Genomic DNA, 27,860 nt, shown 5'->3' on the forward strand with positions numbered 1-27,860 from the left:
TCTATGTTCTCTACATCTACGTTTTATCTTCAGACAATGGTGGTTGTTGAAGAAGCTTTTGCTCGTGTTTCACCTTATGGCTTGAACTGAACTTTGAAAACTATTCCTGGACTTGGAGTTTGGGAATTTGCCACACACACACAACAAGTTTAGTTTTTGGGGTTAATGTTCAAGGTTTAACATTTTTACTTATAACATTCTAACATTTTTACTTTTATTTTTCTTATTATCACAAATAGTTATGAATAGTTTTTAACAATGAATCATGACCCAGTGTGTTTCTTTTGTTGCTGGTTCGTTACAACAGAGATCCTAAAAAGTAGAAAAATTTAAATTGACAAACAGGGAAAGGCTCTCCAATTAAAAATTCTGTGGTTGGCACAGTGATCATCAATTTAAAATTGTTGCAAGTGTGGAACATGATTAAGAGAAATTTCTCTTGGCAGTGGAAACAATGCTTGGTCATAGGAAATGGAGAGAACAAAGACAATTGCATTTTTATTAAAAAAAAGTGGAAAAAGTACAAAGTTACTGGGTGAGAGCACTGTGATGGTTTATATTTCAAGTTGATATAGAAAAGAATCACTACAGATGCATTATATATACACAAACAGCACAGTACACAAGCTCTATACGTCTCATGAATAAGTACACATTAGCAATAATAAACATTAGTATTTGCAGAACCTAGGTCAGAAAAATGATTGACAGCATACTATTCAGCAAGTTTAATTACAATTTTATTTCCATTTCTGTATTTAAGCTTTCAGCTGCAACTCTGTTTTTTTGCAACAGATTTGCTAAATTCTTCAAATGTTATAATTTGGCCTAAAATACATTTTCTGGTTCATGATTGAAGTACTCAAGCTTTCCCAACAAAGAACACTTGAAAAATTAGATTAAACAACCTGTGAAATTTGTTGAGGGGTACACTTAATTGTTTGCTTCTTGAAATTATAATTTGCTGAAATGGAAACTTTATAAATGGAGATTTTGGTGTTTGTTGGGTTAATCTTCAAAATGTAAAAAATACTTTAACATTAAATAAATCAATAATTAATCTGGAGCTGCACTACAGCACAATAAAATAGTCTGTAAGAAATCCAATCTTGCTGTAAAACCATAGGGCACAAATAAGCACATGACAATCTTACAGATTACAAAATAATCAATTAACAATAAATAAGACAGTGAAACTTATCACATGTACTGAGTTTATACAGGTTTGTATGGAAAATGATAACTGTATTTTGTATTTCCAATAGGTATCGGTGAACATCAGCTTCATATTCAAATTACATAGGCAAGGAAAGAACCATTATAGTTGCTTGTGGTAAAATATTAATAAAAGTAATAAAATTAATAAAAGTAAATATAAGTAATAAAAGTAGCAATCAAAAATTTTCATATTGTTGGTGTAGGTGGAAGTAAAATCGCTCTTCTTTCAATAGTGTTATGATTTTTGTTTTGGTTTACAGTAGATGGATCCCTGGTTTGAAGGGGCCACCTCTGACTTGGGCAGTTCTTTACCTGTGTTGTATGGAGGTATCATTTTGTGTTTAATGCTGGAGTGGGGTTTGAACAGAAGATTTCTACATTGTGCTACATTGAAACCATCCCCATATGTGATCTAAAATTTGTAATCTGCAGTAGATCACTACTAAATATGGATGTGTTTCACTCAGATTCAGATATTTTTGTTTCAGCAGCTCAAATAAAAAGCATCTTTTAAAAATCAGATATTTTCTGGTACAATTAGTTGGCTTAGAATTCTTAAGACCTTCAGACAACCCATAACATATTAAAGCAACAGATCTGTCAGTTTGCAGGATAATCTCACAAGATAAAATCTGATTTGGAGGTGATAATTTTCAACATACCATTAGATTAATTTATAATTTCCGTTCTACACCCAAATTTGGTAAAATCCAGGGTTGATGATTTTTAATTATAATTAAAAGTAATTTGGTAGGTTTAATTTTTTGAATTACAGAACAGCATCTGTCTATGCTGGTTGGAGATTTGTAGGAATGTATATAATTTTGAAAAAAAATGCAGTGAAGGAGCATATCTCCTGCTTATTAGCAATGGAAAACTTGAAACAAAAAGTACATCAGGAGCTATGAATACAAAAACCATTATAAATATTATGCCTGAACATTGCATAGTGCTAACTTGCTAACTGCATTTTAGTTGACATTGTACGTTTTTCCATAATGTGAAGCAGTAGCAAAATATATCCTTCTAAATGTTAAACCACTGTAAATACACAATAAATCCATGTATACATTTTATAAATTAGATCCATCTTTCAGGCCTTCTAAAGTCCAAGTTAAAATGTTGGCTTGGCCAAATATTCTTCCATAGTCTGTAACAAACATACAACAGAATTAGTTAACCCAACTTAACGCTGATGGTTTTCATGAAAATTGTACTCATAAACTCATGTGTAACACCCCCAACCCCAAGACCTTGTTTTATTCATCTGAGAATGATACATTAAGACTTAAAAGCTAAAGTCTGGAATTTGATCCATTATCAAATCAAGTGATTCCACAGCAAAGTGTATAATTTAAATCAGTAGATTTGACTAAGCAAAGGAGCAAAGCTCAATAACAATGTTTCACAATTACATACTCTCAATATTTAAATGAAAATAATGACTTTTCTACTGTTGATTAGGATTGTTAGGAACATAGACTTAGACTCCCCAGCATCTTTGGTGTCTAGAAACCCTACTTATTTTGATCGTCTGTCACCCTTTTTTACTTATAATCATAGGTACTAATATGGGTCCTGACAGCTGTCTCTACCCCACACAAAAGTTGTATGGATGCTCAGTGACATCCTTGACCCTGGCACCAGGAAAGTAACGTAGCACCCGACACCAAGTCCATGGCGGCAGAAATATCTGCCTAACCACTAATTATTTAATCCCCTATCTTCATTGCATTTCTCCTTTATCACTGTACCGTTGAGTTGCCCATGGTGTCCACGCTGCCCAGAGGTCCATCAAACCTGCCATTTAAGGTGCCAACATCACCGAGTGCTCCCTATGTAGCTGCCAGCTTCTGGGATGCCCTGTTGTGTAACCAGTTGCTGTTCAAGATTGAAAAGCCAGAGTGTGAGCTCCTCTGGCTAATGGAATTCTTGCAAATGTAGATACCCACGTGACGGGAATCATGACATAGGCTGCGGATAATTGGGACTGAAGTGTCCAGCCATGCCTTAGTTTACTTGCGCTGCTACCTACACTCATCAGAAATAAACTCTTCTTGTTCCTGATCTGCATTTTAAAAAATATAGGTACTCACCAGTTATTCAGTTTGCACCAATGTCACTTCAGTCATTTTATTTTGTAACCCTCTTTGTAATGCTCTTGCTCCTGAGCTTTTAATTAACATTTATGTGTCTACATTTGATTAAATATAAGCTGAATTGATTAAGTTAAAGATCAATTAAATTGTTTACCTTTATATTAACCCACTGCCATCCTTTATAGAATAAATATCAATGGGTGACCAACTTTATCCAATGGTTAGATCAGTCATATAATCATGTTAAATCCCTGTTCTCTACTTGGGGATGAGAAAGTCAGAATTGCATACAACCTGAGGTAGGATGGTTGATGATCCAGCTCAGGGTTGAGGATGGGTCAGGTCAGTGATCAGGTGTTCTGGATGGTCATCTAAGGGTTTCAGGGTTGGCAAGTTGGGATTGATGGACTATAGGTTCAGCAGAGTCAGAGAATCGCGTCCCAGGAGTGATTAAATTTCTGAGGATAGAAGATAGCTGAGGGACTGACATGAATGAGGTTCTATGAAATCGAAAGGAAGGTTGCACAGGGAATTGTGCTGTCATTTAATATGTGACTGATGCAGAAATTATGTCAGACTCTCACCAACAAGTATCTGGTTGAATTTTTGAAGTGCTGCAAGACAATATGGCTAATATGAGGGGACATAATTTTAAGGTGATTGGAGGAAGGGATAAGGGGGACATCAGGGGTAAGTTTTTTGTTTTACGCAGAGTGGTGGGTACGTGGAATGCACTGCCTGCAGAGGTTGTGGGGGCAGATGCATTATGGACATTTAAGAGACTCTTAGACACATGAATGATAGAGAAATGGGAGGCTATGTGGGAGGGAAGGGTTAGATATTTCTCAGAGCAGGATAAAATGTCAGCACAACATTGTGGGCCAAAGGGCCTGTATTGTGCTGTAGTGTTCTGTGTTCTATAATCTGGAAATGGTTATCATCATGTTTCACTTCATCCTAAATTTATTTCCAGTGATTCTGTGCTGAAATAAATGAGGACCTATTTTCTTTTTTCTCCCCCCATACTTCCACATCCCCCATGCCTGTTTCCAGCTGAGTTGCTGCTTCTGAAACCACTAATACTTAGCTAAGGTACAGCCTTACAGCATCAGCCACCACATGTAACCTCAACTCAGTCCTTCAATGTGTGAGCCTAACAGTCACCATTGTCAGATGAATTAGCCACAGAGTGACAGCACAACTGACCACGACTCTAACTTGAGACACAGTTTCCTATGGAGTTTACAGAAGGTGCACCCAACCACAAATTTGAATTCATTAGAATATGAAACAGCACAAATACCCATTTCATGAACATTCTAATGATGAAACAGCTTTCCTGGCACCTTTACTGCAAAGATTCAGAAATCAAACCTCTAAGTCCAGTCCTTATGGCTCATTAACTATTGCCTTTATGACAAGCAAATATTCAGTTTTTCTTTGCCTTACCTCTTGTAACATATCTGCCTCCTCCACTGCTTTGGGTATACTGTGTTTTGAGGTGTCCTGCAACTCTCCTCCAATTAGAAATTCATCCAGTATGAAGTAGGCCTTCTCAAAATTAAAGATGATGTCTAGTTCACAAACCTGAAAAATCCAAGCACTCTTTTCCAAATTCACAAGGAATTTTTAAAATCAGTTATACAGAAATAATTATATTGACATATGATCCATAAAATTATTCTAATTATATTGAAAAGCAAAAAAGTGCAGATACTGGAAATTTAAAATAAAAACAGAGAACCTTGAAAATACTCATTACTGTGAAACATGTTCAACATAAATTCAGATAATGCCTGACCTGCTGAGTATTACAAGCATCCTTTATTTTAATTATGAATTATGTATTTAAGCATGAAATTTTCTAGTTGCTATAGTACTTTGGAATTAGTGTTAAATGCTGTGATTTTTCTTTAGCAGCACACCCTCAGATCTTTGAATGATCAGAATAAATCCAACATTTATCTTGTTTAAGTTTATTTTTAATTGAAAGAATTGTATTCAATGCCTTTTGAAACACCCCAAACCACCTTTTTAGCCAATGAAGTACTTATTGATGTGTGGCCTCTTTTGTTTAAATATAGGAAACACAATATCCAATATACACAAAAAGTCACAATCTGACAAAGGTCAATGTGACATTGTCTACATAATCTGCTTTAGAAATGTTGTGATTGAGGGATAAATATTGGCCTAGACACTGGGGACATCTCCTTTGCTCTTCTTCCAAATATTCAAAAATGGATTTTTATGCCCACTTGGAAAGGCAGACAAGACCTTTGTTTATAATCTCATCTGTTGATTACAGATTCTTCCGCACAGATTCAGAGCTGCATTGAAGTTTAGGCCAAATTTTTGTGCTCAATACTCTGGAGGGGGAGTAGAACCCTAAAGCTTCTGACTTGAACATGCCTAACTGATGTACAATTGGCAGTATGGAATAAGCTTCCTGGCCTCTCAAGCCTGCTCTGCCATTCATTAAGATCATAGCTGATCTGACTGTAATCTCAATTCTTCATTCCCATCTACCTACGGTAACTTTTCACCCACTTGCTTATCAAATGTCTTCCTCTGCCTTAAAAACACTCAAAGACTGCTTCCACTGTCCTTTGAGGAAGAGAGTTCCAAAGACCCACAACCCTCAGAAGGAATTTTGCTTCACCTCTAGCTTAAATGGGCAACCTTTGTTCTAGATTCTCCCACAAGAGGAAACAGCCTCTTCACATTGCCCTTGCCTAGGCACCTCCGGATCTTATGTTTCAATCAAGTTCTCTCTCCTGATGTAGGGTTTTGATCCAAAACTTCGACAATTCCTCCTCCCCCCACCCCCACCCCTCCGGATGCTGCTTGACCACTGATTTATTCCAGTAGATTGTTTGTTGCTCCAGGTTCCAGCATCTGCAGTCTCTTGTGTCTCTAATAGATGCCAGCCTAAGCCTGTCCAATATTTCTTCAAGACAACCCACTTATTCCAAGTATTAGTCTAATAACCTTCCAAATTGCTTCCAAAATATTAATAACTCTTAAATATGGATACCAGCACCATACATAGTAATCCAGATGTGGGCTCACCAATGCCCCATTTCCTTCTCACAAAACCACATTGACTTTGCCCGATTACCTTGAATTTTTCTGTCTTTAATAGTAGCTTCCATTGTTTTCCTATCACAAATGTTCAGTTAAAGCACCTGTTGCTTCCCCATTTGAACTTGGGTGAGAATGCCACCAATAGACATAGCTAGCATATTATGAACACTGGCCTGGATCATGCTCCATCCTGCCCATTCCTTGTATTCTAACCTTATGCTATTCCCACAGCCAGCCTTGTGCCCCCATAGGTCCAAATATCCTCCAGGCCATGATGCTGTGTGGCCGACCAGTGCAAGAGTGACGGTTGGGTGCCAGGTGGTCCTACTCCTAGACTGCCCACTTGGCCACCTGACAATTCATTGCTGTCAAAGGGATTTCTGAACTGCTTATAAATGTCTCTGATATTCAGATTCACTAAAAAAAAAACAAGTGAAATAGATTTTAGAAAGTTTAATTTGAAAGCATTAGGTGAAGAAAAATAACCCAAACCATCTACCTGCACTTGGCTTTTCAATCTATGGCAACCTTACTTCACAACTGGCTAGCTTTGACACAGAGGAATGTTGGTTACCTGGAATTCAACATCAAGGGTTATATAACCAGGCACATTGCAACCCCATTTGGAAGTCAGAATGTTGCTTCTTGAGTTTTTGTTGGGTTTTGTTGGAACAGTGTAGGAGGTCAACAGATCCCTTTCCTCAAGGGGAGATCTTGCCTGACAAATCTGCTGAGGAAGTAACAGGCAGGATAGACAAAGGAGAGTCAGTGGATGTTGTTTACTTGGATTTTCAGAAGGCCTTTGACAAGGTGCTGCACATGAGGCTGCTAAACAAGATAGGACACATGGTATTACAGGAAAGGTACTAGCATGGATAGAAGATTGGCTGACTGGCAGGAGGCAAAGAGTGGGGATAAAGGGGATCTTTTCTGGTTGGCTGCCAGTGACTTGTGGTGTTCCGCAGGGGTCAGTGTTGGGTCCACTACTTTTCATATTATACATTAATGATCTGGATGATGGAATTGATGGCTTTGTGGCGAAGTTTGTGGATGATACAAAGATAAGTGGAGGGGCAGGTAGTGTTGAGGAAGCAGGGAATCTGCAGAAGGACTTGGACAGGTTGGGAGAATGAGCAAAGTGGCAGATGGAATACAGTGTAGGGAAGTGTATAGTCATGCACTTTGGTAGAAGGAATAAAGGCGTAGACTATTTTCTAAAAGGGAAGAGAATTCAGAAATCAGAGGTGCAAAGGGACTTGGGTGTCCTGGTGCAGGCTTCCCTAAAGGTTAACTTGCAGGTTGAGTCAGTAGTAAGGAAGGCAAATGCAATGTTAGCATTCATTTTGAGAGGACTAGAATATAAAAGCAAGGATGTAATGCTGAGGCTTTATGAGGTGTTGGTCAGACCACATTTGAAGTATTGTGAGCAGTTTTAGGCCCCACATCTAAGGAAGGATGTCCTGGCGTTGGAGAGGGTCCAGAGGAGGTTTACAAGAATGATCCCGGTGATTACTGGATTAACACATGAAGAGCATTTGATGGCTCTGGGCCTGTACTCACTGGAGTTAAGAAGGATAATGGGGGATCTCATTGAAACCTACCAAATATTGAAAGGCCTGGATAGAGTGGATGTGAAGAGGATGTTTCCAGTAGTGGGAGAGTCTAGGACCAGAGGGCACAACCTCAGAATAACAGGAGGTCCATCTAGAACAGAAATGAGGAAGAATTTCTTTAGCCCAAGGGTGGTGAATCCATGGAATTCATTGCCACAGGCGGCTGTGAAGGCCAAGTCATTGGATATATTTAAAGTGGAGGTTAATAGATTCTTGATTAGTAAGGGTGTCAAAGGTTACGGGGAGAAGGCAGGAGAATGGAATTGAGAGGGAAAAATGAGTCAGCCATGACCGAATGGCCCAATTCTGCTCTGTATCTTATGGTCAAAGACAAAGGTCAGAGTGGGAGTGTGTTGGACAATTAAAGTGACAGCCAATTGGAAGCTCAGAGTCACGCTTGCAGGCAAAACAGAAGTGTTCTGCAACATATCTCTAGAAACAGTGTCTTATCTTCAGTCTAGACAGTCTTTAGGACTTGATGTTAAATTCAACAATTTCAGATAACCAACTATTCCTGTCTGTGTCAGAAATGGCCAATTCTGATCCAAGGTCATCAACCTGCAACAATAATTCAGGTTTTTCTCTCTCCATAGATGCTACCTAACTTGCTGAGTATTTCCAGCATTCTCTCCTATTTCAGATTTACAGCAGCTGCTGTGTTCTGCGTCTCAGCAGTTCCAGCACTGCTTGATTGATTTTTAACCTCAACTCTCCTCATTCCAGTCCCTGAAGTTGAAACTTCTCCATACATTTCAGCTATCACTAACAGCCATTCACTACCCCTTCTTAGAGAGTACCAACAGGATCATCTGGATTCTCTTTATCACAGAGATCCCTTTTGTTCTCTCCACCCTCCCTCCTTCTTCTCTGCAATTTATAAGATGGACATCTTTTCATTTTTCCAGTTCTGAGGAATGACCATTGACCCAAATTATCAGCTCTATTTCTTTCTCCACAGATGCTCCCTGACCTGCTGAGTGCCTCCAGCATTTTTATTTCAATTTCCAACACCTGTAGTTTTATTTTGGTTTTATACAGCTTTTCCTAGTCACTGTGAAAATATCACATTGGTTCAGGCAGTGTAACCTTTAAAGTTCAGGCTAAAATAATTACTGCAAGAGAACAAAATGAGCTTTATTGTGCTAAAAGTGACCAAGTTTTTTCTGTTCTACTCCACAGCATGAACGTCCTACAGCTTAAACAGAAGTCTCATTTAAAACAGAGAGGAAAAAAAACTCAATAAACACTAAGGGATCAAGAAGTGGTACATTAAACAAAGAACTTCTTACTAAAAATTTAAATTAAAAACAGAAAATGCTGAAAGTACTCAGCAGCTCAGTCTGCATCTGTGTAGAGTGAACGTTTCAGGTCAATGATCTTTCATCAGAAGTAGGGACAGTTAGGGAAATGAACATATCTAGAGATGGGGAGGAGGAGGAGGGATGGAGAGGGCAAAGGAAATGTCCTCTGTGATAGTGTGGAAACCAGTGAGAATGAATGACATAGATGGTGTTGGTGCCAGCTGAGAGAGAGTGCTGAAGTTGTGTTAATTGCAGTTGATGGTGTCTAGTGGAATTGCAAATAGAGGGAAATAATTCAGGACAGGAGAGAGGGAAAAAATGCTAGAACTGTCAGATAGAGCACAGAGCAGTTGTTGGAAATTTGAAATAAAAGAGAATGCTGGAAGTACTCAATTACTGCAAACCTAAATTTACCACAGAAAGCATACATTGCCAAAATACTTATCCAGCAATTCCACATAACGATGGATGATTTCCAGAGCCAGGAGTTCATTATCTTGTTCCTCTATTGCACAACAAAAATATAAACTAGCAAACCTAAGGGACAGAAAAAAAAATACAAATCTGTATTCAGCATCCAGGTTATAGTCAGTGTAGTCACACTAGTTTCGAAATGTTCATTTTTTGCAGTGTTCATTTTTGCAAGTCACATCATTTAAGAGATCCTAGAATGAGTGGTTTATTTTCCTACTCATGAACATTATTAATGATCGGTGAATTGGAGTCCTTTCATTCATAAAGGAAAATAACAGGATTATCCCACAATTCAGAATAGTCCTCTGAAATATCCTACAACAAATAAGAAAAATCCATCAAGCACAATTTTATTTAGCTGAGCAACAAAATTTGGTACCTACAAAAATAATACCTGTGAAACAACAGGAAGTCATTTAAACATTATTTTAAAAGATATTAAACATTGGATAGCTACAGGTTTAAAGAACCAAAGAGGCTATGATTAGAGTTCGACATATGCCAAAATGCCCAGGCATCTCCTGTCAGGGCAGAGCCACTTGCTCACAAAAGGTAGTCATTGAGGGATTGTTCAGAATATTCCTTTTGATCATAAACAGCATCATGTGGTGGAGTCAGAGAAATCCTGCCCAAAGAAATTGTTTGACAACGGCAAGTCATGGTTCCAGGCTGAACTGGCTATCAAGTTGTCAAGCAATTTGACTGTGAATGTCTTAAGATATTCAACAACTTAAAAATTGATCACAATTCCATTTTCAAAATTAAAATGTTTTTAAAAATAATTAAAACACTTAACACTAGAAACAACTAAATATATTTATGCTACTTCAATTAAAATACAAATTAGTTGAAACTTAACCCTATGTCTCTTTGCCATTTCTCTCCAGGAAACTAATGGAGTGGTTAAACCTGCATCAGGTCTGACTTGCACAGGTTCAGTAGGCAAATTCCTAAAGTTAACTGCTGGAGTGCAGGAAGCAGTTGACCACTGGACGCCGTGAGGAGTCTAGAATCAGAGCAAAGATAATAAATCATCACAAACACCCAACTAGTGAAGTTTTGGAATGAGTGGGGAATAGAGCAATAAGGAATATTCAAGAGGGATAATAGGGGTGGACATACTAGCAATGAGAGCTACCAGCAGTACTTCTGTTCTCAGATAAAGTGCAATCACTATATTTCTGGCATTGTTTTATGAGAAACCTGCCGCAGTGTCTTTATGAGCATAGATTTGATCACTCAGAGGGTAGGTACATTTGCAGTGCATGCCCCACCTCAGTACTGTATTGGGATCCTGTAGCAAAGGTAACCTGTGTTACATCCTGACTAGCAACAGGCTCCACTCTCCATGTTATAAATCGGCTTTCCTTTGTGGGCCTTCAGCAAACAAACAACCTAGCAGGAAGTCAGCACTATATTTTCTTGAGGAATAACCATTCTTCTCATTGAGAAAAAGGCCTCAAATGCAGTCCAGCGAGTCTGTAACCTGGTTTTGTATCAGATGTCTTTGTTATGAGAAAGGTCTTTGTCAGGAATTCATCAACAAGAGGCTTTTCCGTATTTCCACCCCCACTAAGGACAGAAGTCTTATTCTTCAAATATTCTTCAAGTGCTTCTTGTATGGGAATAAAACCTTCCCTTTGGATTATGGTATTCTCTGGTGATGTCTGACAATGTTCCATCAGACTCAAGTCTCAGCTCATTATATTTTAAATCAAACCATTAAAACCTACTTCTGCCACCATGTCCTTAAATTTTATGGTTGAAGCATTTAACAAACTATATACTGAATGGAAACAGTACACAAAAATAAAAGTGAATGGAAAATATTGCCCAAACATTTAGGAAGTTTAATGACATTTGCAAAATTGATTAAACATATACATACTGAAACATAAGTAATGAACAAAAGATACAGCAGTGCAGAAATGAAAAAAGTTTACTAGATCTTTCTATAATGCTGGGACTTCATTTCCAATAATAAATTTTGAATCCATTGTTAAATAACCAGAGACATAGCAAAATAGTGTGTATATTCTGTGCAATACAGCATTTGCAGAAGAGATGGATTTTTCTAACAAAATGGGTATCAACAGACAAGATTCTCAGATATTACATGGCAAAAAATTAGTGCTACGCTCTTTTGGTAATTCAAGTATTGAGAGCCATCACAGACAAGTGGAACACAGCAAAAAGGCAACTTTTGAACATGGCAATAAGACTTTGCGCAAATCAACAGGCCATTTTCCACCTTTCCCAATTCTTATTTCCTTTGAATCTATAAATGTCAGGTGGCATTTGACACCTAATGTCAGAAAGGGTACAACTCACATAACTCTAACAAAACTAATTAAACTTTTTAAATGGCAGAAAGCAAGTAGACACCAGCTGTGTCCAAATCTAGTTCCAATGGAGTAATGGAAATGATGCTAAAGTAGGAGAGAGTATTACAAAGCTCAACCAAATCACTTCCTGTCACCCCTAATGAGAATTATACTGAAAAATTACAAGAGGGGCACAAAAGAATTCTAGCCATATAGACCTGTGGTGCTAATACAGCCTAATGAGCTGAAGAGCCTGTTTTTATATTCTGTGTAACATAACATTTGTGGAAGATGGGGCAGATTCTTCTAACGAGATTTTTCGAAAACAAAATTTCCTGGAACATTTCAGCAGGTCAGGCAGCATGTGTGGAGACTGGAAACCCAAATTAAATGGAACTAGAATTCTGATAGAATACTAGGGGCTGTAATGCGGCTAGACAGAAAATGAGATGCTATTCTTCAAGCTTAACGTGGGACTTTGTTGAAATAGTTAAGTGGCCACAAGGGGTCAGATGGGAAATGGGATGAGGAACTAAAGTGACAGGCAATTGGAGTAGGCTATGGTTCAACTGATTCTTTTCTGGATTCACTGAATGAGAGTAGATGAAATAGAGTGAAACCAAACCAGAAATCCTGGCAACACAAAGCACTAGAAAGAATGATACAGAATAAGAGTTTAATACATTGCATGAAAATTATTGAAGGGAATAGTGAAACTGTAAACTGATATGGAATTGAGATTCTAAACTAAACATGACCACTAGTAAAAATTAAAGTGCAAGTTTCCTTCTTGAACTTTAAAGAATCAACAACTGTAGGTTGGAGGTGACTGAGACAGCTGGTGTCAGCTACTGAATAAGCACCTGCCTTTGAAGTGTCAGGCTGTTGCTGACTATAATACTCCAGAAGCTAAAGCTGTAATAAAGTTCAATAAATAGGCTAAGTGCCATCAAGGAGTGAAAATGTTGCAAGAAAAATCTGAATTAATAAAGAAGATAATTCATACCTTTTATAAATAATTTTGAGATCCCGCCATTCCACAAAACTACACGTTTTGGCTTGTCGACTCAACACAATCTGAACAAGTTCCCTGGTAATCTTTTTCTTCTCCTTATCAACCATTACAGTGTACCATTTCTGGAGCCTCAATTTGCCTTGACGGCTAAAAAGCAGCATAAAACGCATCTGTGAAAACAAATAGTTATCTTTAAGAATTCAGCACAGCTTCTATGTATGTTCCTCTACCCATTCTTACTAATGGTGGTAGTGGAGGATCACCTGGAGATTAATAGGGTAGAAAATGCCATGCAAAGAAGCCCAGTGTGACAAAAAAAATCATTAGATACAGAAAATAAATAAGCAAAAACAATACCTTGCAAATATTGGAAAACAAAAGCAGGAAATAGACACACACACCAAACAATTGGAATTAAAACTGATAAATTAACACATCAGGTCACAACCCTCGAAAGATTGAAGAATGAAATCTGGATGTTTAGATAAAATCTGTACTGGAATCTGCAGGCAGCAAGCTTGTAATGAAGTCACTGAAACCTACTTTGCTTAAATTTGGAGTTAGTCATGGCTTGGTGTAGCACTCATCTCGGAATTAGAAATTTATTAGTTCAACTCTCACTTTGGAGATCTGAACAATGACGTAGAATGCCAGTCCATGCTACTTAAGGTGCAGTCCTTTAGAAGAAATGCTAAACTGAGTTCCTGGCTGCTTTCTCAGGTGTGGCAAAAGATCCCCCGGCTAATTTGATGAAGAACTGGGGAAGAATCAACAGGCTGACATCAAGACAGCTTTTGATTCAGGGGTAATGGTGAAGATTATGGGCTTAAGTGTATATTGACCTTTAATGAATGAGAATCTAAATCTATTCAAATTAGAAGTCAAGAGTCCTAGGTTGGTAACTTACCTTGGAAAAAATTAGCAACACTCCTCTAATGATAACAACTGATATGGTTTAATAGAACAAGTACCACAAAACACTGCTATCACATTTTCAAAAATAAATTCATTCTTAAACAATATGAGGAGCCCTGAAATAATAGCTGGAAGGAACAACTCCCTTACACAGAGGGTAATAACCAAAGGAGATAATTGGTGGGAAGATCGGAGGGGAGACGAGGCAATTTGTTTATCACTGGAGCATTGTGAAGGTCTGGAACTCTCTGCCTAAAACCCTATCGTGAGCAGAAATACTCTGCACGTTCAGAAATGACTTGGATATGCATTTGAAATGCTTTTTGCCACTAGGCTCTGCATCAAGATCTAGAAAGCAAGATTAGGCTGGATAATTCTTCTTTGGGCCAGCACAGATAAGATGGCCTGAATGAACACCACTCATGGTGTAATTTTTTTATGATTATAGTGTATACTAGTTTCTGGATATGCTAAACACTGCTACATACCAAAGATCATCTGAAGGACAGAAAATCAGTTCAGGCTACAGAAATTATTTACTCAAGGTAGGATTTTGCACTAATTCTATACCAAATTGGATTTTTATTACTTTCTAGCAATTTAGTCCTGCAAATGAAGTGAATGCACATATTTATTATGTTCACAAACATTGAAGCATTTTACTCCATATCGCTAAAATGTTCAGTCTCTTTCCAGGTGCTGCCCTGCCCTGCATTAATTGTTTTAGAAAGTTACGCAATATGGGATTATAAAAATTACTTCCCAAGGATTTGGAAATACACACAGCTGTACCTCAGACGCAGAAGAGGAGAAAGAAAAGAACCAGAAAGAAGGGTGGGTGGGGGAGGGAGGGAGAAGAGAGAAGGCTGGAGAGAGTTCTAATCAAAGTATATCTGAAGTCACCACTCCAGGTGTGGTAAATGTGTTCAGACTGAACTACTTTTTATTTATTGAGCTATCTCTACAACCAACATGAAATTGCAGCATACCCACCATTCTTACTGTAGGTTAGAGATGACTTCACGGCTTTACATTTCAGGAAACTGTCACTGCTTTCCTATAAATCTTCAAGGTAAAAGCCCCTCCCTATTTGGCAACAACACCTGAGCACAAATTATGTCCTTGAAATCCTCAGAATCTATTTTTGATTTCTGGTACTATTTACTTTCATATTCACTTTTCTCTTATTTGCATTCCTTTCATCTTTTTTTCCTTGCTTTCTTCATGCAGTGCAATTTATTTTGCAAGTGTTGATGACGATTTCACAGGCTGAAGTGTAATAATTAACTCCATTGAGAATAATCACTGATTACAGTTCACACAATAACAATGCAGGGATTGCGCAGATGGAAAAAGGTTATCGTTATGGTAGAATTAGAAATGTTTTTCAGGAATTCCTTCTCATTACCCAACAGCTTCTTAAAAGCAAAATAACTAAATTTTACAGTCCCTTCAACTCAATTTACCGGCAAACCCATCAGGATACCAAAGCCCAAGGAGAATAAATTGCAAGCTCTTTTATGCCACAATATTTTGCATTAATTCCATGACCAACAATTTCAATTATTTTATTATAATTAAGCAATTTTCATTTTGTCCCCATCTTTTTAATGTTTCTAAATTAGAACAGTATGTACACTTCAGAACAACTTCCTTGAGTTATCCCAAGGTTGCCAATGGTACAAGTTCTTCTTTTATCCATCTGTTGAAGATAAGAATTTTATATATAAAATGGTATATTGGTATAATCCAGTACCCAATACTGCAGTGACTAGAGCTCTAACCAAAAGATGACCATCCTTCTGGTAACAATAGATCTCCCAATTCCCTTAATATCTAAAAATCTATTGATTTTATAGTGTGTTCCATGTTCTCAATGACTAAGCCTCTGCGGTGCTCTTAGACAATGATTTCCAAAGATTCACTACCTTTTGGGTGAAGAAATTTATTCTCATTTGTGTATTTTGAGACGGTGACCCCTGGTTCTAGACACATCAGTCAGGGAAACCTCAACTCTATTTCTGCCAGCTTTCATTCAATTAGGCCAGTTGGCTTAATTTCTCTCCACGTGACAAACCTGCCATCCCAGTGATTAATCAGGTGAAACATTGCTGCATACCCTCATTGAAAGTACATCCTTCACTTTGTTTTGCTTGAAAGGTTCAAATTGTCCAAGTCTTGCCATCACCATACATTTTAAGAAGAAAATAGCAGGAAAGGCATTTAGAAATTCTTAAGTTTAGGACATTGGCAGCTGAAAGAACAACTGTCAATGGTGGAGCAATTGCATTGGGGGACAGTTAAGTTCTCTCCAATTACATTTGCAGCACAAATATAATTGGAGAGAAAGAGAGACAGATGAGATTACAGAACCAGAGGAAAGCCCATGGAGGAATTTGAAAAGTAGGGCGAGCATAGTAAATAGATATTGCTAACCAAGAACCCACGTAGGTCAGAAAACACTGGTGAATGGGATTTGATGTGAGTTAGGACAAGCATAGTGTATTTGGATGACCTTAAATTTGTGGAAGATTGAATGAAGAAGGCAGCCAGGGAAAAGTCAAATGTACAGGTGACAAAGGCATGGTTAAAAGTTTCAGCAGTAATTAAGCTAAGACAGGGGAAGAATGGAGTTATGAGATGGAGATGCAGATGTGCAGAATCAGCAGTGGCATGCATTCAGGATCAGAAATTTAACTGGGTATTAAACAGCAAGCCAAGATTACAAGTTCAGTTTCAAACAGATGCTGGGGAAGGTGATAAGAGTCAGTGACTAGGGGATCAAGAATATGGCCAGAGATGGTGGGGTATAAGGAGACTGATGATGGATGGAGAGGAACAAGTGGTAGCACAGAGTCAGGCAAACCCCACACAGCTGGATAACGGCAGTGGCGCTTTGGGAGAAGATGACGTGGTCAACTGTGCCAAAGGCTGCAGAAAAGTCCAGAATGAACACTTGCTCAGAAATTGGATTACATGAATCAAAATAGAGTTTACACAGAGTAAAACAGGTTACCAATCATTTCTGGGTGAAATCATGCTAATTGCACAATCCATGTTAACACATTTAACATTTCTCCAGCATCAGGCATGCACTTCATAACATCAATCATGCAACACACATTTTAGCCTGTTCTGACATTATCTGATGGTCAAAATTCCAGATAATGACCAGTGTGCAACAGTTTCAGTAGAACTAGGAACACTGCAGGCTATGTTCTTGCTTTATGGGAGATTTAAAAGGCAAGTTCTGCTGATGCAAGAGACCTGAATGGACAGCTTTGGAACTGATTGTGAGGCACGTTTCCTAAATCTAACACATCTATTCAGCATTTAACTGCTGATCTCTTTCATATGTGCTGATCCCACCAGCAACACTCCACTACTGGAAGCTAAGGGATAGGCAAGGCTGGCCACTCAGAAAGGGTTAGGGGCCTTGTGGCAGGAGCAAATATGATCTGCAAAGAGCCTATTCCTAGAGACTTCTGAAGCGCTGTGTTGGACCTGGACCCATCTGAGGAGTATTGTACTCACTGGTTTGTGTTTTCAAAGTCTGTAATCAGAAAAAGATGTGAAATTTTGCAGAACGACTTTCAGCCTGGACTGCTTCCTGTGAGGTTAGTCTCTGGATCATTCCAGTTGGCCTCAGTATATCTGTCCCACGTCTGAGAGGTCAACTGAGGCTCTTGACTCAAGAAGGGAGAACATTTTCAATTTCAGTAATGAGAAAGTGGCATATCAGACATTGGGATTTGCCAGTGTTCCTGGTTTCCCAAGACTGCAGGAAGGTATTGACTGCACTTGTACCCATAACAACTCCCTTGGATAATGCAAATCCAAAAGACTTCCTTTCCATGTTTTCTGGCAGCTCCCACGAATACTTCAGGCTGAGAGAGTCCACGTTGCGGGACATTTTCAGCGGTCAGCACTGCTCTGATGGATGGATCGATCTGGGGGATAAGGGGTACTCTCTACTTCTGTGTACAGATTAATCAACCACATCACTCAAGATGCAGGGCTTTCATTGATGTGAACTGCATACCTTGCAAAGCAAAGACAACAGCCCATTCTCGAGGAGTTACAGAGAGATTTGGGGCCCAAGGGACCAGGAGGCCAGACTCTAAAGGCCAGCAGAAACAAGAGGAGCAGGAGGTTGATATCCCTGCCCAACATCACCAGCCCCAGCTCACAGCTGATCAGAGGGAGGGACTGACACTCCTCAGGAACACTTCTAAACAGTCTGCAAATTCATCAGCCCCTTTGCAAACTAAGTGACACTTTACACACTCCTATTACTACCATAAACATGGTACAACGCCATCAGATTTCTGAATGATCCATAAACACTACCTCACTATTCCCTTTTTTTGCACCATTTATTTTAGTGATTTATAGATTTTTGTCTTTGCACTGTACTACTGCTGCAACACAACAAATTTCATGTCACATCAGTGATAATAAATCTAATTCTGATTCTGACATGATGATCAGCTAGAAGAGTAAAAAAAACACACATAACATTCCTTCACATTTGCTTTGTAGATGTCTCCCTCAACAGTAATTCTAACACATCTGTGAATGAATCCCTCCTCCAGCCACTTAAATGCCCTGCTTCAACATATACACATCTCCTAATGAGTAGCACCTCACAAAAGATATCAGATCTCAGTACAAAATGCACTTTCTTCTGAGGTTGAGTACATGACCTGCTATCAACATCGCTGATGGCTAGTAATCATTGCGGCCCAGTTGAGAGTGATACGCATTGCAATATTTTTGGTCAGTTTGGCATGCGGCGGATAGGGAATGCACTGAAGAGCTAAAATTTCAAATCAATGAAATTCACACTGCTTCAATGATGAGAAATCTCTCATGGACCTCAAGTGAGCTTCATTTTAAGTCGCTGTATCAATTGATCATTTCAAGCTACACAACTGATGAAGTGTTAGTAGCAGAAGCAATTTGTTTCACCGACTCACCAAAATTAGATGCGATTAATCTGGTGGCAAACTTCCCTACACAAGCAAACACTTTCGACAAATGTCTTCACGTCAGTTCCTGTTACTTTCAGTCCTGCACAGAAAGGGGTTCCGGAACAGTTGTCTCTTTTCACCATGTAAACCTGTTCACATTTCTTAGCCTCAACATAAGAATGAGAATTAAGAGAAGCAGACCATATGGTTCTTTGAGTCCACTCTGACATTCATCAAGACCATGGCTGATCTTCCACCTCAGCTCCATTTTCCTGGTCTACTCCTATTTCCATTCCCGACTTGTGAAGATCAGAAGCCAACACTGTTAGACTTAACACCATAGTCAGAGATGGACTTTGATCACACTGAGCAGAAGTGCCAGATACACTTAATATCTGGCTCCTCAGCTTTATGTTGGTGCATGTAGAGAGACCCTATTCATTTGAATGGGGCAGCATCATCGAATGAGAAAATTGGTAATTTTTATTTTAATATATATTGATGCATTTAGTTAACTTACATTTAAATCTATTCTTAAATTATTTATATCTATTTCATCTGCTTTCAAACTGTCTCAGCTAAAACATATTTTAAGACAGTTAAAAAGACACGAGAGCACAGGCTGTCAAAAAGCCATTGTGGTTGTCTGGAGCTGAGCATTGCATTCTGCTGTTAAAGGTCCAGTTACCAGCAAAGGACTGTTCCATCTCTGCCTGATTCCTTATTGGCATCTACTGAGGTGAAATGCAGATTTCTGTCAGTTTGATTCTGTGATCAGTTAATTAATTCATATACCGTAGAGCTGCTAATTTATAGTTTAGGAAGATTTTGGCAAACGAAGCAGAGTTTAATGATTCTCACAAAACGAACTAGCAACTGAGAAGATTAGATCATAATTTATGAACTAAACTCTGTAAAATCAAGTTTTAAATAAAAAAATCTTGCAATGTGGACCTTTACTCAATTTCTGAAAATACTCAGCAGATCAGGCAGCATCTGTTGAGGGGTGCTGAGGGGTCCATGAGAGATTTCTCATGTTTCAGGTCGATGACTTTGCAATAGTTCAACCATTCCGATGAAAAGTCATCGAGAAGCATCATCTCTGTTTATCTCTCTATGGATGCTGCCTGACCTGCTGAGCATTTCCAGCATTTTTTATTTTAATTTCAGATCTCCACTAGTGCAGTTTTTTAACCTTTTGATTAATTTTGAACATATCACAAATATGTTACTAAAAGAAGGAAGCTGGTCTATTACATATTCCCATATGGTAAATATAGCATTATGAAAATTCTGTAGCTTTTCTTTTGTAATCATTAAGGGATTATCAAGTTTACTGGACCAGATAAATCAAGATGTGTGAACCACATCTTGCAATTTTTGCCTTTCAAAAGGAAAGAATCAGTGTTTTGTTTATGATTCATAGTAAAATTATTTGTAATAATTTTCACTGTGAACTTTACATTGGTTTGACATGGAAATAGGTTGTTTCAACTAGTGTTTGTAGACATAAGTACAATTATTTTGTATTAAGAATGTTTGAAAGCATTGAAATCTAAAATAAATGTCAGAAACAACATAAGCTCAGTATCCATCTGTAATAACATTTTCATAATCCTGCATTAATATATTTGTAAGGATGTTGTTGAACATCTGTTGGGTTGGAATTTTCTGGCAGTCAGCATATCATGACACACTGCAAAGGAAAACATGCCTTCCGATAGAAAAATTTGATTAGACTTGAGCTTCATAGTTCTCATTAATATGACTTACTGTATGCTCCAGCATTGCTGGTGCAAATTGAGAAAGGAGTCAGCAAGGAGAAGTATCATTGTGACAAATCCATGATACATTTAAGGATGATTTAGGCTTGGCAAACACCTCAATGCTTGTAGTGAAAGAACAGTTAGATTTTATTTTCCAGGGGGTATATGACAGCAACCAGACAGCAAATGACACAAGGTTATCAGCAGCTCATCCTTTCATCTGAAATGAAGAGACTCAACGGCAGGAGAGGCGAGGTTAGGGGTGTACTGGAGCAATTTAAAACACACACACACACACACACACACACACACACACACACACACACACACACACACACACACACACACACCATCTTTGAATTCAAGTTAATAGAATAGAACTGATGCAATGCATCTTCATTTCATGCTATGGGAAATATCATTAATTTACTATTTATAAAAATGCTTCTCCTATGCAGAATATATATGCCACAAAGTTTGCTTCTGTAATGCATCCTTTTTGGGAGCTATGGTTGCAGATTCTGTTCCAACATGACATCCAATGCATGTGCACATTTGTAGCACAAGTGGCACCAGCGGTTATATTTGAAGGGCATGAGCACCTGAGGAGAAACCAGAACTTCACTGCCAGAGATTTTGGCCAAGGAGAGGATGCAGATGTTGGTTCACTTAACCCGACACAAGACTCCTGAAACCAGGCCCTACTTCAAGTTCCGTCATGGCAGGAAATTACCAAGTCAACAGAGGAAACAACTGTAGGACATCCCAAAAGCCTCTTTGAAAAGAGCAGGCATGGCACTGTAGCGGTTAGCGTAACGCTATTACAGCGCCAGCGACCCGGGTTCAATTTCGGACGCTGTCTGTAAGGAGTTTGTACGTCTTCCCCGTGTCTGCATGGGTTTCCTCCAGGTGCTCTGGTTTCCTCCCACATTCCAAAGACGTATGAATTAGGAAGTTGTGGGCATGCTATGTTGGCGTCGGAAACGTGGCGACACTTGTGGTCTGCCCCCAGGACACTCTACGCAAAAGATGCATTTCACTGTGTGTTTCGATGTACATGTGACTAATAAGGATATCTTATCTAAGAAAAAAGAACAACATCTCCACCAAATTGTGGAAAACAGTGCAATAAAAGCAATGGGCCTGGGATAGTCATAGATTATCAGAGGGATACCGCATGAAAACCTGTGATTCAATCCAGAGTTTGCACCAAACATCAGCCGTCAGTTTACACCAATCTTATATTAATCCCATTTTTTTAAATTCTCTCCACATTCTCATCAACTCCTCCCAGATTCTACTACTCCGCTGCATGCTAAGGGCAATTTACAGTGGCCAATTAACCTACCAACCCACTCATCTTTGGCACGTGGAGGAAACTGGAGCACCCAAGGGAAACCCGCACAGTCAAAGGCAGAACATGCAAACTCCACACAGACAGCATCCGAAGTCAGGATTGAATCCAAGTTTCTGGTGTTGTGAGGCAGCAGGTCTACTAACTGTGCCATGCTGCCCTGCTATAACTATGCCCAATTTCAGAGTCCGTCCAATTGAATCTCATAGATCAATAAAAATAAGGAAAAGAACCAAAATTCTTCTAAACCACTGCCAACTTTATGAAGGATGTTTTCACCACCTAGTTCACTAGATGGTGCAAAACTCTTCTGTTCAACAGCTCTCACATGACCTTGCCCAGACTCAGATTAATTGCTTTCAAATTCTGATCCTGAACAACCACACACAAGTTCTTACTGCATTATTTTTCATCCAGGATAAAAGTTGTGCAAGCACATATTGCAATAGCCTGCAGATAATTTCATGAATATCTGTCGGACTTGCAGTTTACTGCATGATAATTAAACACTAAGCACCAAGTTTAAGGTCTTGGAATAAACCTGTAGACAGAGTAGAGAATTAGACAGAATATTGGTTGCTGTTAGACACCTCTGCAATTCAGTGACTGTACAGTATTTACAGTTGACAGTGCACCAGATGTAATAAAATACAGTTTGTCTAACACCACTTTGTTTATTGTTACATTTCAGGTTTTTCTCCACTGAAAGAATTTTGCGATTATGTTTGAAAGGTTGTTAACTAAAACAAAGTCAATATACAAAATAGTTTTTAAAAAGTTGTGAATTTATAAAAGCCAGACTGTTCAGGGAGATTAAACAATAGATTTGAGGATAATTTTTTTACACATACTCTGTATGATGGCGTTTACAGGAGGAGGGGTATGTAGTCGACAGGCCAGTCAATGATTCACTATCTGGGAAAGTGCCTGGCACATCAGCTGTCTGCCTCCACAAGACAGAATTAACATACATATAACAGAGAACACAGGGCAATGTCATTTTGAGCAAATGTCTGTAAGGCAACAGGGCTTTGCCAAAACCTGCAAGCCAAAAGTTCAGTATATTAGTTTTTTTTTAAAAAAGTAGTCTTTTAAAAAGGTCTCTGAAAGGGCTGGCTATATAAGAGACAATTTAATATTTACTACCTCTCTCACCCATCTTTTCAAGGAGAGGAGCAAAAGTGAACCAAGACAAAACACAAGACGAATTAGATTTTTTTTATATGGTCTTTTAAAGATCTTTGATTGGCTATAAAACACCTTGAAACAAGAACATTATTATTGTAGTAATGTAGTATATAGAATTTGCTTGGAATGTAAGTTTATCTTTGATCTCATTTAACCATGTGTTTTAAGCTTTTCTTTGGAATAGATAGGACAATTGGATGCAAGAGCATGTTCAAATGCAGGCTATCCAATAGAGATCAAAGGGGTTCCCAGACCACATTACTTTACAATTAAACAACATACTTTAAAATGCAAGGCATTCAGACCATTCACGAGAGTGAAGATCACGTTAGACTTCACAGATGAAACATTCATAAGGTTTGATCTTTTTGCTTTTAAACAGTGGGAAAACACCAAAGACCTGCTTAGAAATATATTAATTATTTTTATACCATTAAAAATGTTTGCTGTATTTTATAAAGTAAATTGCATGATTGGCACTTAGAATGTATCCTTAAAAATTGCACACAAACTACTGACTAATCACAAATTGTTATTCAGTGGGTAACTCAGCAAAAACCTTGAAATAGTAAAAATGTGGATGGCAGTAGATGCAAATGTGCAGATATTATCATTACAACCCTGGCTACCATTTATTAAAGAATCTAAAATCTGAAGTATTTCCTAAACTTCTTGTTTCATATAAACTAAAAATGCATAATTCTGTCAAGCTAATAACAACCAAAAATCTTAAATGAACCAAAAATAAAAAAAAATGTAACTTGCAAACATTCATAAGCAGTCCTGCTGCTCAAATGTGGTCTGTAACATACAAGTAGTGCAACAGAATGGTGGTCTTACTTGAATAGAAACCCTTTATTGGTATTCCAGAAATATACAGTATTTCAGGATTAAAGTTCACATTAGATCTTCCTGCGTATGCAAAAGATACCCAAAATACAAATCATACTCTTAACCCCTTGAATTAGAGATGGGAAGAAACAGGTTTTAGCTTTGTACAAAACAGGAAAAGATCCTTTCCAATGACTCCATGCACATTTGCAAAGGTTACATTACTTGTGATCTTCAGAGATGTTTGCACCAATTACATAAAGTTCATGGTTTAATTAGATGTTTCAGTTTCTGGTGTCATTTCCATGAATGACTTCATGTCATGGGATATTCAGAATTAGCTTGTATTTTAAGACTCATTTCCATTTTAAAATTCTCCCCCCCACCCCCCAAACTGAGACAAATGAAACAGACAGGACTATTGTAGAAATTGAACATTTAAACAATAATACACCTAACATCGAAGCATATTAACTGCATGATAGGGAAATAAATCACTGTTGTTCCAACCCAACTGTGCTATCAAAATAATAAATTAATTTTAGGCCAGTGCTTTGGCTCACATTTCTTTAACCCTTTCTGGCCCATCTGGCTTGATACTTTGAGACTGCTAACCAGATTAAAATAAAAAAAAAGTCAGATTAGTTTTTTGGAGAACGTTAAAGATCAAAGGGCTTAATTTGTGTATATAAATAGGGCAATTCTAATATATTGGTGAGCAGCTTGGTTCGATTAACTAAACATACTTTTTACAATGTTGGGTTGTACAATGCACAGACACAATTTTCTGTTTTACAAACCTGACCATATTTCGCTGTGATATGGAAAAGGATGACTAACTACTCATATTTAAAAGACCTCTATTTATAGGCATCTTTAACAAGTTCAGGATTAAGAAGGCAGAAAAAAAGAGAACTGCAGATGCTGGACATCTGAAATAAAAACTGAAAATGCCAGAGTTACTCAGCAGGCCCGGCATTATCTCTGGAGAGGAATACAGTGTGGACATTTCAGGTTGATGACTTTTCAAAGGAACTGGGAAAAATTGGAAATCAAATGTGTTTTAAGTTGCAGAAAGGGGTAGGAGTGGAGGTGGGAAGATGGGGAGAAGAAAACCAAGGAAATATCCTGGAGTCAGAGTCGTACAACACAGAAACAGGCCCTTCAGCCCACAATGTCCATGCTGATCATCAGTACCCATTTATGTTATTCCCTTTAACCACTCTTAGTCTATAGCCTACTGAGCCTTGGTGATTCAAGTGTTTATCTGGATACTTTCTAAATGTTGAAAGAATGCCTGCCTCTAATACCTTCACTTGCATCAAAAATCTTTGGTGAATGAAAATAATTTTCCTCAGACCTCTTTTAACTCCTTTCCTTAAATGTATGCCCTCTGATTTTAGATATCTCTGTTATGGAGAAAGGTTTCTCACTATCCACCCCATCTATGTCATAATTTTGCACAGCACTGTCTGGTCCCTCCACTTCAAGGAAATCAAATTCGGCCTATTCAGTCTCTCTTCATTACTGAAACATTCCAACCAGGCAACATCCTGATAAATCTCCTCTGCAGCCTCTCCAGTTAAGCAATTATGTCCTTCTTATTGGGCACTGACCAGTAGCACACACAAAACTCCATCCGTAGCTCAAACAGAGTTTTATAAAGTTGTACTATAACCTCCATACTCTTTTGATCTATGCCCCAGTTAATGAAGGCCAGAATTCCGTATGCCTGGTGACTGTAATTGGTAGACAGCAAGAAAGACTGAATGACCTGACATAGTTGGTGGTGAGACAGCATTAACTCTGTTGCTCTCCCCACAGATGCTGAGTATTACAGCATTTTCTAATTTTATTTATAATGTCAGGATCCCAAAAATGAAGTGTATTCAGTACTGTCAGGTGGGCATTTGCACATGGCTCATTTCCACAAACATTAATGTGATATAAATTGTGTAAATGATTTTAGTTGAGGGAACAATATTTGCCACATTCTTTTACTTCCACATGAGAAAGTGGGCTGGATCTAGCTGACAGTTTTGCTGACATTTACTCTCATTTTTGCCGACATTTACTCTCATTTTTGCCTGCAAGTTCGGGATTCATTTGTTAATGGAGGGTCTGAGCTTACTGGCCAAGCTCCACCATTGAAATCCTGACTGCACTGAATCTTTCGACTCCATATGCAGAATCTGCTCTCATACTCTGCAGCAGGTGAGACTAGCAGAAGCCCACTTACTTGGATGGAGATTTTTGTGGCCAAGATAGAAAGGTAAAAATAAGACGTTACATGTTTACTGTAAAGTTTTCAGTGTATTTTTATGATTTTATCTATTGTTTAAAATTTAATAGTTTTAATTTTAATAGTTGTTAAATATTTCTGGCAAAGACATTAAAGAACAATGAAACCTTAGCAGACAACCAAGCTGGCTTTGCCACCATCATTTTTTTCCAGAGGAGATTCATTGGCAGAGTTGCTGCTATTCGTGGAGAAGTCACAACAAGATTACCCTTCCAGACAAAAACATGTTAAGGACAGGTGATGGGACACACTTAGCAAAATCCAGGCTGATATCTCAGCTGAAAGACAGCTGCTCTGACAATGGCATTGTGCCTTTGGTACTGCACTGGAGAATCAACTTAGATTTCAGTCTTCATTCTCTAGATGTTTGAACCTAAAATCTGCCTAAGTTTTGAGCCTGATACATCAATGCAATATCTATGGATGTCTAGTTAGCAGCACAACTGTACAACAACTAACTCAAATTATATGGATGTTCAGTGCTCAAAGGCTTAGCAACTTTAACTGATGTTAGCTCATTTTGAAATTGATGACAATCTTAAGTATTCTATAACATGCAGAATTAAGTCTTAAACTCGCTGTTGGTTTCATTGTTTCAGGATTTTTTTTTCAATTTTTAAATCTAGTTTACAAATAAAAGAATGTAGTTCCAGCTGCTAGTGGACCGGCTGCATATTTTTGTTTTTGTTTCAGATTTCCAGCATTGGTAGTGCTCGGTATTTAAAGACAAAAACAGCTGAGTCATGGGTTATCTGCAATAAATACAAAATACAAACTCAGCTTTGAACTATTTTCTCCAATATTACTTTTGAAGAAGTTAGCACATATCGTAGAGCCTATATGCACTCTCATTTTGAGGAAGTAATGATATCTGTTCGAATAAAATCAGGGATGCACGCTCCTTTAATCGTAACAATGTCACCAAACCTGATTAGTTAGTAATCAGGTGGAGGATACTGGAGTATTGCCTGTCCAATTGATTTTAATATATTTACCTGGGAGTCACTAATATTATTCCTAACTTATTTTATTACAATATTTTAACCACTGATACAGAAATAGTGCCTTAACGATGTTAATACTGAACTCCCCTCCAACCGTAAACTGGGTGTGAACTTTTTTTTACCACCTGTACGAGCAGGTAAAGCAACTAAGAAACTCAAAATGTTGTAACTTTCTATTATATCTTTGAGGGATTCCTAAGCAAAACAAAAATACACAAACGAACTTAAAACTTACCATTCTGTCTTAGAGTGAAAGATGCAGGTTGTTAACCTCTGTCAAAATCTAATTACAAAACATTTCCTGTGAAGCTGCTATTCAGGAACCCATGGTAGTTATCCCAGAGTTCTTTGAGTTTACAGCTCCTCCCAGTCTGTGGTTTACCTATTAGCCAGCAG

General features: G+C 38.1%; 1 protein-coding gene across 1 annotated transcript; it reads right to left on the reverse strand.

Moving 5' to 3' along the window:
* Positions 1 to 473: 473 nt before the first annotated feature.
* On the reverse strand, positions 474 to 27,860 carry ap1s3a (adaptor related protein complex 1 subunit sigma 3a). Its single transcript, XM_052017974.1, has 5 exons — positions 27,700 to 27,860; positions 13,123 to 13,301; positions 9,747 to 9,855; positions 4,767 to 4,904; positions 474 to 2,368 (listed from the first exon to the last, which is right to left on the reverse strand). Exons 1-5 carry the CDS (start codon positions 27,700 to 27,702, stop codon positions 2,333 to 2,335), a joined length of 465 nt encoding a protein of 154 aa, XP_051873934.1. The 5' UTR covers positions 27,703 to 27,860; the 3' UTR covers positions 474 to 2,332.

Source organism: Pristis pectinata, chromosome 6, assembly GCF_009764475.1.
Source record: "Pristis pectinata isolate sPriPec2 chromosome 6, sPriPec2.1.pri, whole genome shotgun sequence".
Classification (NCBI taxonomy): domain Eukaryota; kingdom Metazoa; phylum Chordata; class Chondrichthyes; order Rhinopristiformes; family Pristidae; genus Pristis; species Pristis pectinata.

Excerpts from the sequence above, each read along its gene's own strand:
- ap1s3a (XM_052017974.1), bottom strand. Across the intron at positions 4,905-9,746 it reads TGGATAAGTATTTTGGCAAT|GTTTGTGAACTAGACATCAT; the intron begins GTATGCTTTCTG and ends TGGATTTTTCAG. Across the intron at positions 2,369-4,766 it reads AGGCAGATATGTTACAAGAG|ACTATGGAAGAATATTTGGC; the intron begins GTAAGGCAAAGA and ends TGTTTGTTACAG.